This window comes from Hemitrygon akajei, chromosome 11, assembly GCF_048418815.1.
Source record: "Hemitrygon akajei chromosome 11, sHemAka1.3, whole genome shotgun sequence".
Taxonomy (NCBI): Eukaryota; Metazoa; Chordata; class Chondrichthyes; order Myliobatiformes; family Dasyatidae; genus Hemitrygon; species Hemitrygon akajei.
The window spans coordinates 2,302,442-2,315,115 of record NC_133134.1 but is presented as its reverse complement, the minus strand read 5'-3'; the positions used below and the strand labels follow the sequence as shown (position 1 = coordinate 2,315,115).

Here is a 12,674-nt window from a genome sequence, read left to right as displayed (position 1 = left end):
TTTATGTAAGTTGAGTTTATATCCAGAGAAAATACTAAATTCCATAAATATAGATAACATAAAAGGAATAGATTTCCTAGAGTCTGAAATTTAAACTAATAAATCATCCGCATATAATGAAACCTTATGTAATTTATCCCCTCTCTTAATACCCTGCACAGAATTAGAATCCCTAAGAGTGATAGCAAGTGGTTCTAAAACCAAATTAAATGATAAAGGACTGAGAGGACAGCCCTAATGGATTCCTCTATATAATCTAAAATAAGGAGACTTTTGATTATTAGTTATAATCGCAGCCACTGGGTGGAGCTTGATAAATCAGTTTAATCCAGGAAATAAATCCCGGACTGAAATTAAACCTCTTCAAAACCTGAAACAGATAAGGCCACTCCACCCTATCAAAAACTTTCTCTGCATCCAGCGACACCATACATTCAGATTCTTTAACTGAGGGGGAATAAATAATATTTAACAGTCTTTGAATATTAAAATGTGAGTACCTATTTTTAATAAATCCAGTTTGATCATTTGAGATAACAGTAGGCAAAATATTCTGAAGTCTATTGGCTAGAATCTTAGAGAGAATTTTAAAATCTACATTCGGTAAAGAGATAGGTCTATAGGATGCACATTCCGATAAATCTTTTCCTTTTTTAGGAATCAATGAAATTAATGCCTCATAAAAAGTTTTTGGAAGATTCCCAAAGGATATAGAATCAGTAAAAGTTTGATGAAGATGTGGTATAAGCATTTCATGGAAAGTTGTAAAATTCCACCGTATAACCATCTGGTCCCGGAGCTTTCCCTAATTGCATAGAGGATATAGCTTTAGCTATCTCCTCTTGTTTAATAGGTGCATCTAATATATCAACATCTTGAGTCAAAATTTTGGGTATATTTAATTTTTGCAAAAATCTATTCATAATAATAGTATTGTCAGAGAATTCAGATTATAAAGCTTAGAGTAAAAATCCATAAATATCTTATTAATTTCATAAGGATCTGAAGTTTCAGTTCTATCTGGTCTATGTATTTTTAAAATTTGTCTTCTAACCATACCAGCCTTTAACCGAGCAGCCAAAAGTTTACCTGACTTATCTCCATGTATATAAAATAGACTTTTAGATTTAAAAATTTGCTGTTCAATGGGAAAGGTCAGAAGCAAATCATATTGTCATTGAAGTTCGACCCTTTCTTTATACAGGTCTTCAGTAGGTTTTACTGAATACACTTTATCTATCTCTCTAATTTTATTAGTAAGCACTGACAGTTCTGCTTTAGTTTTCTTTCTTAAAGCTGCTGAGTATGAAACTATCTGTCCCCATGAAAAGATTTCATCATGTCCCATATAACCAAGTTTGACATCCCTTCAGTTGTATTAAATTCAAAGAATATAGAAATTTGCTCTTTAATAAAACTAACAAAATCTGGATCCTGTAACAATACAGGATTCAATCTCCACTGTGACATTTTCAAAAAGCTATCAGAAAGCTTCAAAGTTAATTTCAACGGCGCGTGATCCGACAACGCAATGATGTCATATGCACACTCAACAACGGAGTGTAACAAACGTGTGTCTAGAAAAAAGTAATCAATTCTACAGTATTTATGATGAACGTGTGGAAAAAAAAGAAAAATCTTTGTCGTTAGGGTGTTTATATCTCCAGATATCGACCAGGCCATATTCTAGTAGAAAAGAATTAATACAAGCCGCTGCTTTATTAGGAAGCGACGGATTGGTTGATGGCCTGTCAATCACCGGGTTCAGACAACAATCAAAGTCACCGCCCATGATCAACTTATACTCATTCAAATTTGGTAGCTCAGAAAAAAGCTTCTTAAAAAATTCAGGACTGTCTACATTAGGTGCGTATACACACACCAAAGCTACCTTTTGATCGCATAATAAACCAGTAACAATTAAATATCTTCCAATCGAATCAGTAATAGTATTAAAATGTACAAAAGGGATTTTAGAGTTAAGAAAAATAGATACCCCTCTAACTTTATTAGTCGATAAAGAATGAAATAAAGGTCCTTTCCAAAATTTGAAAAACCCGTCCTCCTCCTGTCTCCATATATTATTTTCTTGCGCAAAAATAACATCTGGATTAAGTGTTTTTAATTTTTTAATTTCTTAAAAATCTTTTTACACTTAATAGAATTATTCACACTGTTCAGATTCCAAGAGATTATATTAATTTTATTAACATCCATGTTTAAAATTTAATTTAATATTTTATAAAGAAAACTATTGCGCAAGCGCAGATTAATCCAAAAGGTACAGATATGACTAGAAGGAATGACATATTTGCAAAACAAATGTCCATCAAAAGAACCACCCAATCGAGAAAGAAAACCTATTCTAATAGCACCCCTCCCCACAAAGCCGGAAAAGCAGCAACCAATAGGCTGGTTGCATGCTAAACTTGAGACCCTTGACCCTATCCTCCATTTTGCAGCTACGTATATTAAAATTAAAATATTAATCCCATCCAATTTAGCCATAATAAAAGGGACAAACAAATTTCAAATACAGCAATGTTATGTCTAACAGTAATAAAAACATAACTGGTGACTGCCATCTTAAATTCATCTAAAGTATATTAATCACATATTCAAAGGAAAGTAAATCCAAGCAAATATTACAACTGAAGTTCTTTCTTTCAAAAAGAAACTTACAAGTCATACAAAAAAATAAATGAATATATATATAACCAACCTAAAACTATATTAATGTTGAAACAAACAAAAAAATAAAAAGAATAGTTCATGACAAGTCCTATATGGACCTCTATAGTACAATACTGTAAGAATTCCCTACAAAACAATTATAAGTATATACTAATTATTAATGAGTAAAAAAAATTAATCAGCCAAATCCCATACCAGAGATTCAAAAAGCATAGAATAGACTTTACTCAGGGCATCTATAAACATCTCATACATTAGAATTACCTATTCAGTAATCGGCTTAACTTTAAGATTTTTAATGTACTCCCATCCTTCCTGGGGGGAGTAGATTCTCTGTGACTGAGACTCTGCAGGAAAGATTATCAGCCGTGCTGGATACTTTAAGAGATGGATGTAAATTTAGCTTATACATCTCGCTCATGACTTCCCGTTATTTCCTTCTTTCAACAAAAATCTCAGGAGGAAAATCTTTGACTATACGAATCTCTGTTGACTTGAAGATCATCTTTCACTTTCTTCTGGCCTCTCAAAGTATGGCTTCTTTGGTTGTATAATAATGCAAACAAAGTACGATTGGCCGAGGATGCAATTGAGATGAACGCCGAAATCTTGGAACTCTATGGGCTCTATCAAGTAAAGGGGGTAGCTTAGTGAGTACAGCATATCTGAGAAGAACTTTAACAGATCACCACCGAGGAACTATCTAAAAGATAGTTAATTTTAAGTTCTTTAAGTTAAAGAACTTAATTTTCTTTTCCATCGAAGACATCTTCACTCCTTGTTCTTTAATAGTTTGCCTAAATTGTTCATGTTCGTTCTCAATTCGATTTGTAGTCTGCTTAAGCATCTGAAATTGAAAGTCTAAATTCTTCAGAGATTCTTGGACATTAAAGATAGATTTTTCAAGCTTCCCGTTGGTATCCGTCAACTTATCAATCTTAGTATTGAGCGATCCAAATTCAAACTTCATATCTTGTATTGAAGAAAATATTCCTGCTTAAGTAACAGGTTCCTCCGATTTCTTTATTTGTTCAGTTTGCTCCATTTCAGGAAAAGTCTTGCCGCTTCTCAATTCAATACCAGATCGACTTCCGTCCATTGTAATTAAATTGTAAATCCTTCAGCAGAAGTAATAAATCATCAAACTTAAAAGGAATCTGTCAGTGGGATGTAAAATATAAAGAAAAGTAGAGCCGCTATAAAACGCGTCTTACTCCATGCGCTGCAAAATGGCGGATCTTCTTCCTGCTAACCTCGTATCTGAAAAAACTTTTGGTAACACACACAAAATGCTGGTGGAATGCAGCAGGCCAGGCTTTTAAAACTTTTTCTTAAAAACTTTTGGTATCCTTTTATATTATTTTATAAGGCTAGCTTACCTTCACATTCATTTTTTTTCTCCTTATGGCTTTTTAGTTGCCTTCTGATGGTTTTTAAAAGCTTCCCAATCCTCATACTTCCCACTAATTTTTGCTCTAATATCTGCCCACTGTTTTGCTTTTATGCTGTCTTTGTCTTCCCTTGTCAGCCATGGTTGCCTCATCCTCCCTTTAGAATAATTCTTCATCTTTGAGATATACCTATCCGGCCTCTGAATTGACCCCAGAAACTCCAGCCATTACTGTTCTGCCACCATCCCTGCTAGTGTCCCCTTCTAATCAACTTTAATGAGCTCCTCTCTCATGCCTCTGTAATTCCCTTTACTCCACTGTAATACTGATACATCTGACTTCATCTTCTGTCTTTCAAACTGCAGGGTGAATTCTATCATGTTATGATCGCTATCTCTAAGATACCTTAAGCTCTCTAATCAAATCTGGTTCACTACACAACACCCAATCCAGAACTGACTTTCCCTTATTGGGCTCCACCATAAGCTGCTCTCAAAAGAAGTCTTGTACAAATTCCCTCTCTTAGGAATCATCACCAACCTGATTTCCCCAATCTATCTGCATATTGAAATCCCCCATGCCTTCTTAATAACCTTTTGTATCTGCAAGCCAACTTTTTGCGATTCATGAACAAGCATTCCCAAGTCCCTCTGCACAACAGCATGCTGCGATCTTTTACCATTTAAATAATAATCTGCTCTTCTATCATTCCTTCCAAAGTGGATGATCTCGCTTTTACCAACATTGTATTCCATCTGCCAGACCTTGGCCCACTCACTTTACCTATCTATATCCCTCTGCAGACTCTCCACATCCTCTGTACAATTTGCTTTTCCACTCAGTTTAGCGTCATCATCAAATTTTGCTACGCTACACTCAGTCCCCTCTTCCAAATCATCAATGTAAATGGTAAACAGCTGCGGGCCCAGCACCGACCCCTGTGACACCCCACTCACCACTGACTGCCAACTGGAGAAACACCCATTTATACCAACTCTCTGCCTTCTATCCGTTAACCAATCCACTATCCATGCCAATACATTTCCTCCAACTCCATGCATCCATATCTTATTTATAAGTTTCTTGTGCGGAACCTTATCGAACGCTTTCTAAAAATCTAAGTATACAACATCCACCTGTTCCCCTCTATCCACTGCACTCATTATGTCCTCAAAGGACTCCAGTAAGTTTGTCAAACAGGACCTGCCTTTTCTGAATCCATGCTGCGTCCGTCTAATGGAACCACTCCTTTCTAAATGTTTTGCTATTTCTTCCTTAGTGACAGCTTCAAGCATTTTCCTGACTACAGATGTTAAGCTAACTGGTCTATAGTTGCCCGTCTTTTGCCTACATGCTTTTAAAAAAAGTGGCGTGACATTCGCTGTCTTCCAATTCACCGGGACCTGCCCAGAGTCTAGAGAGTTTTGATAAATGATTACCAACACGCATCTACTATAACCTCTGCCAATTCCTTCAGCACCCTGGGATGCATCCCATCAGGACCAGGGGACTTATCTACCTTCAGGCCCTCTAGTTTGCTCATCACTATCTCTTTAGTGACAGTGATTTTATCGAGGTCCTCACCTCCCATTTCGCCCATAACATCCTTCTTTGGCATATTAGATGTGTCCTCCACCGTGAAGACCGACACAAAATAGTCGTTCAATGCCTCAGCCATTTCCTTATCACCCATTATCAATTTCCCCTTTTTGTTTTCCAGGGGACCTACATTGACTTTAGCCACCCTCTTCCGCTTTATATATTTATAAAAACTTTTGCTATCTGATTTTATATTTTGTGCTAATTTACTTTCATACTCTATCTTCCTTTTCCTTATTTCTTGTTTAGTTGTTCTCTGTTGCTCTTTAAAGTTTTCCCAATCCTCCAGTCTCCCACTACTCTGTGACTTTGTACACATGAGCTTTTAATTTGATACTATCTTTTATTTCCTTAGTTATCCAAGGCTGGCTCTTCCCACACCTACTGCCCTTACTTTTGACTGGAATATACTTTTGTTGAGCACTGTGAAACCTCTTTGAAAGTATTCCACTGTTCCTCAACTGTCCTACCAATTAGCCTGTGCTCCCAATCCACATTGGTCAACTCCTCCCTCATCCTGTTGTAGTCTCCCTTGTTCAAGCATAATACACTGGGTTTAGATCTATTTCATCCTCCATCTGAATGCGAAATTCAATTATACAATGATCACTCTTTCCAAGAGGACTACAAGATCGTTAATCTTACCTGTCTCATTGCACAGGACTAGATCTAAGGTGGCATTTTCCCTTGAAGGTTCACTAACATGCTGCTCAAGAAAGCCATCACGGATGCATTCTATGAAGTCCTCCTCAAGACTGCCTTGATCAACCTGATTCACCCAATCTATGTGGAAGTTAAAATCCCCCATGACAACTGCCATTCCGTTCTTACAAGCCTCAGTTATTTCCTGGTTAATCGCCTCTGCCGCTGCAATATTTTTATTCGGTGGCCAATAGACAGCACCCACCAGTGATTTTTTTCCCTTTACTATTCTTAATCTCTACCCAGATGGACTCAGCATTCTGCTCCATAGATCTTATATCGTCTCTCACAATCGCCCTGATCTCATCCCTAATCAAGAGCACCACCCCATTTCCTCTGCCTTCCTGCCTATCTTTCCGTATTACCCGATACCCTTGGATATTTAATTCCTAGTCATCTCCACTTTGCAACCAGGTTTCTGTAATGGCCACTAAATCAAATGCCTTGGTACTGATCTGTGCCACAAGTTCACTGACCTTGTTTCCAATACTATGGGCATTTAGATAACGTGCCCTTATACTCATTGTCCTTTTAGAATCTAGTGACCTATGCGATTTTTGCTTTTTAAGTGCTGGGTCCTTTGCTGTTTGTCATCTGTATCAACAATCTGGATGATAATATTGTTAACTGGATCAGCAAATTTGTGGATGACACGAAGATTGGGGATGTAGTGGACAGCAAGGAAGGCTATCATGGCTTGCATTGGGATCTGGACCAGCTGGAAAAATGGGTTAACAATAGCAGATGGAATTTAATGCAGACAAGTGCAAGGTTTTGCACTTTGGTAGGGCCAACCAAGCTATGTCTTACACAGTGAATGGTAGGGCACTGAGGAGTGCAGTAGAATGTCTGGCAGCTCTTGGACTGTATTCCCTTGAGTTCAGGAGAATGAGGGAGGATCTCATAAAAACATTCTGATTGTTAAAAGGCCTGAACAGATTAGATATGGCAAAGTTATTTCCCATGGTAGGGGAGTCTAGGACAAGAGGGCATGACTTCAGGATTGAAGGACATCTATTTAGAAAAAAGATGCAGAGAAATTACTTTAGTCAGAGGGTGGTAAATCTGTGGAATTTGTTGCCACATGCAGCTGTGGAGGCTAAGTTATTGGGTGCACTTAAGGCAGAGATAGCTAGGTTCTTGATAAGCCAGGGCATCAAAGGGTATGGGGAGAAGGCAAGGGAGTGGGGAATGACTGGATGAATTGGATCAGCCCACAATTGAATGGCAGAGCAGACTTGATGGGCCGAGTGGCCTCCTTCTGCTCCTATAACTTATAGTCTTATAGAACAAAGGGATCTGGGAGCACAGGTCCATAAGTTCATTGCAGGTGGTGTCACAGGTGGATCAGGTTCTAAAGAAAGCTTTTGGCACATTGGCCTTTATCAATCAAAGTACTGAGCACAGCAGTTGCAATGTTATGTTGAAGTTGCATAAGGTGTTGGTGAAGTCTAATTTGGAGTATTGTGTGCAGTTTTGGTCACCTACCTACAGGAAAGATGTAAATAAGGTTGAAAGAGAGCAGAGAAAATTTACCAAGAATGTTGTTGGTTCTGGAGGACTTCATTTATAAGGAAAGATTGAATAAGCTAGGACTTTATTCTTTGAAATGTAGAAGATTGAGAAAAGGTTTGATAGAGGTATACAAAATGATGAGGAGTATAGATAGGGTAAGTGCAAGCAGACTTTTTCCACTGAGGTTAGGTGAGACTACAATGAGAGGTCATGGGTTAAGTTAAAAGGTGAAAAGTTTAAGGGGAACATGAAGGAAAACTTCTTCAGTCAGAGGGTCATAACAGTGTGGAAAAAGCTGCCAGCACAAGTAGTGTATGCAAGCTCAATTTCAACGTTTAAGAGAAGTCTGAATAGGTACATGGATGGTAGGGGTATGCAGGTTGATGGGAGTAGGCAGCTTAAAAGTTCATCATGGACTTAATGCCCTGTTTTTCTATGCTGTACTTTTCTATGACTATGACTCATCACTGTGGTTTTCAGCCTCCTGGATCCAGCTCTGGGTTTAATTCCTTAACCTTGTTAGACAGGAGCTGAAGTTGGGTGCACTTCCAGTAGATTTAGTCATCAAGGTACAATGTTAAGTACTCTGATGTCCCACATCTCACACGGGGCGGATTCTACCAACCTATACTTGTTATACCTCTGACTTGTCTAAATTAAGTTCTAGCCCACGTTTGTTCTCATCAAAGTTTGTTGAGCCAAAATCTGACCACTTTAGCACAGCCTACTCACACAATGGACGCTGTGCTTACACTTCGTTGCTTTTTATTGGCCATTGCTAAATTACTATTAACCAAAGTGATCTCCTGCTCTGCAGACAAGTCCCAACAGGCCCCAAGTGCTTTTTAAAACCACCACAAGAAACTGTCTCCAACTCACTCTGCAATCTCTGGCTCCACGAACAAGTTGTGACAGGCCCCACTCACTTTTTTTTTATGATGTACATCTGTATGCCTTTGAGATGTGGGAGGAAATCAGAGCACTGAGAGGAAACCCACACAGTCATGGTACACACATGGGCCCAGGAAAGAGCCTGGCACTACAAGCCCAATCTCACTGGCGGCATCACAAGAAGCAGGTCAGAGCATCAATAAGCAATGTTGACTCTGAACCTGAGGTGCTGGGTGGGACTTTTACTGAGTTCAGCGTTCAAGGTTCAAAGTAAAACTTACTATCAGAATACATACATAAATGTAACCACATACAACCTTGGGATTGTTTTTCCTGTGGGCATACTCAGCAAATCTATAGAATTGTAACTGTAATCAGGATCAATGAAAGATCAAATAGAGCATAGAAGACAACAAACTGCAAATGCAAATATAAATAGTAATAAATAATGAGAGTATGAAATAACAAGATAAAGAGTTCTTGAAATGAGATCATTGGTTGTTGGAGCACCAGAAAAAGAATCAATGCAGTAGTTATCCTCTTTGTTCAAGAGCCTAATGGTCGAGGGGTAGTAACTGTTCCTGGTGGTGCGAGTCCTGAGGCTCCTGTACTTTCTACCTGATGGCAGCAGTGAGAAAAGAGCATGGTCTGCAGTAAAAGAGGTGGGCAGCAGTAGTGACTGGGTTGGTACTCTCAGCAGTGGTACTGACATGAATGGTTGGAGGATAGGGCAGTGAACACAGCATCATAACTTGAAGTCCAGATAGTGAGTAATGAGTGTGCAGTCTCCAGCTGGAAGGCTCGAGCTGGTGCTCATTCAGCTTCTGGACAGTTTGTCAAAGGTACCTTGTTGTGAGCTCCGGCTGGGTGCTCTAGAATCCAAGTGACAGAAGGCTAAGGAATTGACCAACTTGCGTCTCGGTGGGAACTCCAAGCTGATGAACCAGTCTCTTACACAACTGCCAATCTGTGAATCAAAATCAGGCAGAGTTAACGGACCAGCACTCTCACCCAAAGAAACCTCTTCTTTGTAACTAAAAGCACAAAATGCTGGCAGAACTCAGCAGGCCAGACAGCATCTATGGGAGGAGGTAGTGACGACGTTTCGGGCCGAAACCCGTCATCAGGAGGGTTTCTGATGAAGGGTTTTGGCCCGAAACGTCGTCACTACCTCCTCCCATAGATGCTGTCTGGCCTGCTGAGTTCTGCCAGGATTTTGTGTTTTTATTTATTTCCAGCATCTGCAGATTCTCTCGTGTTGCCTCTTCTTTGTAACTTTCTGCAATGCTGTAACAGCAGCATCCTACACACCTCCAGACCTCTGGGCTTCTTTATTGCTGCTGTGACTTCAGGTGTCATGGCCTTAGGTTTTGGACACCCCCCCCCCCCCTCCCCCACCAAATCCTCTCCTTCTCATTCTCCTCCATATTGAAGTTGTATAAGATGTTGGAAGCGTAATTTGGAGTATTGTGTCCAGTTCTGGTCACCTATCTACAGGAAAGATATCAATAAGATTGAAAGAGTGCTGAAAACTTTTAAAGTTGTTGCTGGGACTTGAGGACCTGGGTTATAGGGAAAGGCTGAGCAAGTTAGGACTTTTTTCCTAGAGCATAGGAGAACAAGGGGAGAGATGATCCAGATATACAAAATTATGAGTATAAATAGGGTAAATGCAAGCAAGCGTTTCCACTGAGGTTGGGTGTGTCGAGAACTAAAGGTCATAGGTTAAGGGTGAAAGGTGAAATGTTTAATGGGAAACTGAGGGGGAATGTCTTTACTCAGAGGGATGAGCTGCCAACGCAAGTGGTGGATGTGATTTTGACTTCAATATTTGAGAGAAGTTTGGATAGGTACATGGATAGAAGAGGTATGGAGGGCTATGGTCTGGGTGCAGGTTGATGGGATTAGGCAGATTAATAGTTTGGCATGAATTAATGGACTGAAGGGCCTGTCAATACTCTAGGACTCTATGCCATTTCTGAAAACTTCCAACTTTGACCAAGATTTCTGACATTTTCTCTACTATTCCATCAGACGTTCGATGTGAGATTACCCTGTGTGGGATGTTTCACTACATTTGTGTTGCCCTGTGTGTACAGGTTGACCTTGTGGTCCCACTGATGAGACGTAGTTTTACTGATACTATAGTACAACGGTTACAAGCCACACAACAATTACATTCAGTGAAAACTTATGTGGAAAATGACCATCGAATCTGTGCAGTCATAAAGAGGTCCCCAGTGTAATTCAAGCCCCAATTATGAATAAGCAGGACGGCCACCAATCCCCATTGTGGACACTGACACCTCAAGTTTCTCTGTGCCTCAGTCAACTGTCACGAGCAGAGAAAAGTGGCAGGGGAGACAGACTCAGGCTGGTTTGTGGAAGCTTTTTATGGAGACTGTTAATAAACAAAGCTGTTGAATGCCAGTATACCAGAGAGATTGATTAACTGAAAACACATTGGGGTTGTGATGAATGCACTGCCACGAGAAAGGTGACAATCAGAAGCAGGAGTTAATGCTCACTTCCCAGTGTCACAGATTGTTATCTCAGCTCCATATTCTCTCCTACCCACTGTAACCTTTCACCCCCTCACTTATCAACAGTCTATCCTCCTCTGCATTCAAAATATTCAAAGACTCTCATTTCTTCTGCCCTTTGAGATAGACTGAACTCTGAGAGACAGAATTCACCTTATCTGTGTTTGTGTTTATGACAGGAGGCCTGGAGGACTGTCCATGTGAGAGGGTGGGGAGGAGGGAATGGGGCTTGATTTGTTGTTGCTAGGTTTTGTTGTGTTCTGTGTTGTTCTGCTGAACATTGTGGACGTACTATATGGCAACACTTGCGGGCTGCCCCCAGCACATCCCTAGATGTGTTACTTGTTAACACAAACCAAAAGACCATAAGATACAGGAGCAGAATCTGCTTCACCATTCCATCTTGGCGGATCCATTTTCCCTCTCAGCCCCAATCTCCTGCCTTCTCCCTGTATCCCTTCATGCCCTGACCAATTGAGAATCTATCAACCTCTGCCTTAAATATATGTAAAGATTTGGTCTCCACAGCTGTCTGTGGCAAAGAATTCCACAGATTCACCACTCTCTGGCTAAATAAACTCATCCTCATCTCCATTCTAAAAAGATGGCCCTCTATTCTGAGGCTGTGTCTTCTGGTCCGAAACTCTCCCACCATAAGAAACATACTCTCCACATCCACTATATTGAGGCCTTTCAACATCCAGTAGGTTTCAATGAGATCACCACTCAATCTTCTGAATTCTAGTGAATACAGGCCCAGAGCCATCAAACGCTCTTCATATGTCAAGCCATTCAATACTGGAATAATTTTCTGCTTTGAACCCTCTCCAATTTCAGCACATTCTCACAAGTACTTTATAAAGCCTCAACATTATATCCTTGCTTTTATATTCTAGTGCACTTGAAGTGAATGCTTACACTGCATTTGCTTTCCTCACTACAAACTCAACCTGCAAAGCAACCTTTAGGGAATCCTGCACAGGGACTCCAAAGTCCCTTTTTACCTCAGTTTTTTTGTATTTTCTCTCCATTTAGAAAATAGTCGACCCTTTCATTTCTTCTACCGAAGTGCATGGCCACATGCTTCCTGACACTGCATTCCATCTGCCACTTCTTTGCCCATTCTCCTGAGCTTCAATCCCAACACAGACCCCTGTGGAACACCACTAGTTACTGGCAGCCAACTAGAAAAGGCTCCCTTTATTCCCACTCATTGCCTCCTGCCAATCAGCTGCTGCTTTATCCCTGCTAGAATCTTTCCTGTAATAGCATGGGCTTGTAGCTTGCAAAGCAGCCTCATGTGTGGCACCTTTTGAAGATCCAAATACACAACTTCAGC

At 39.9% G+C, this 12,674-nt stretch overlaps 1 protein-coding gene across 1 annotated transcript in view; it reads right to left on the bottom strand.

The window, feature by feature from the left end:
• Positions 1-12,674, bottom strand: part of LOC140735221 (dynein axonemal assembly factor 8) — a 159,635-nt gene that overhangs the window by 10,667 nt on the left and 136,294 nt on the right. Inside the window, exon 28 of the mRNA XM_073060021.1 lies at positions 9,639-9,759. Within this exon, the coding sequence (XP_072916122.1) occupies positions 9,639-9,759 (121 nt within the window). The remainder of the gene's footprint in view (positions 1-9,638; positions 9,760-12,674) is intronic.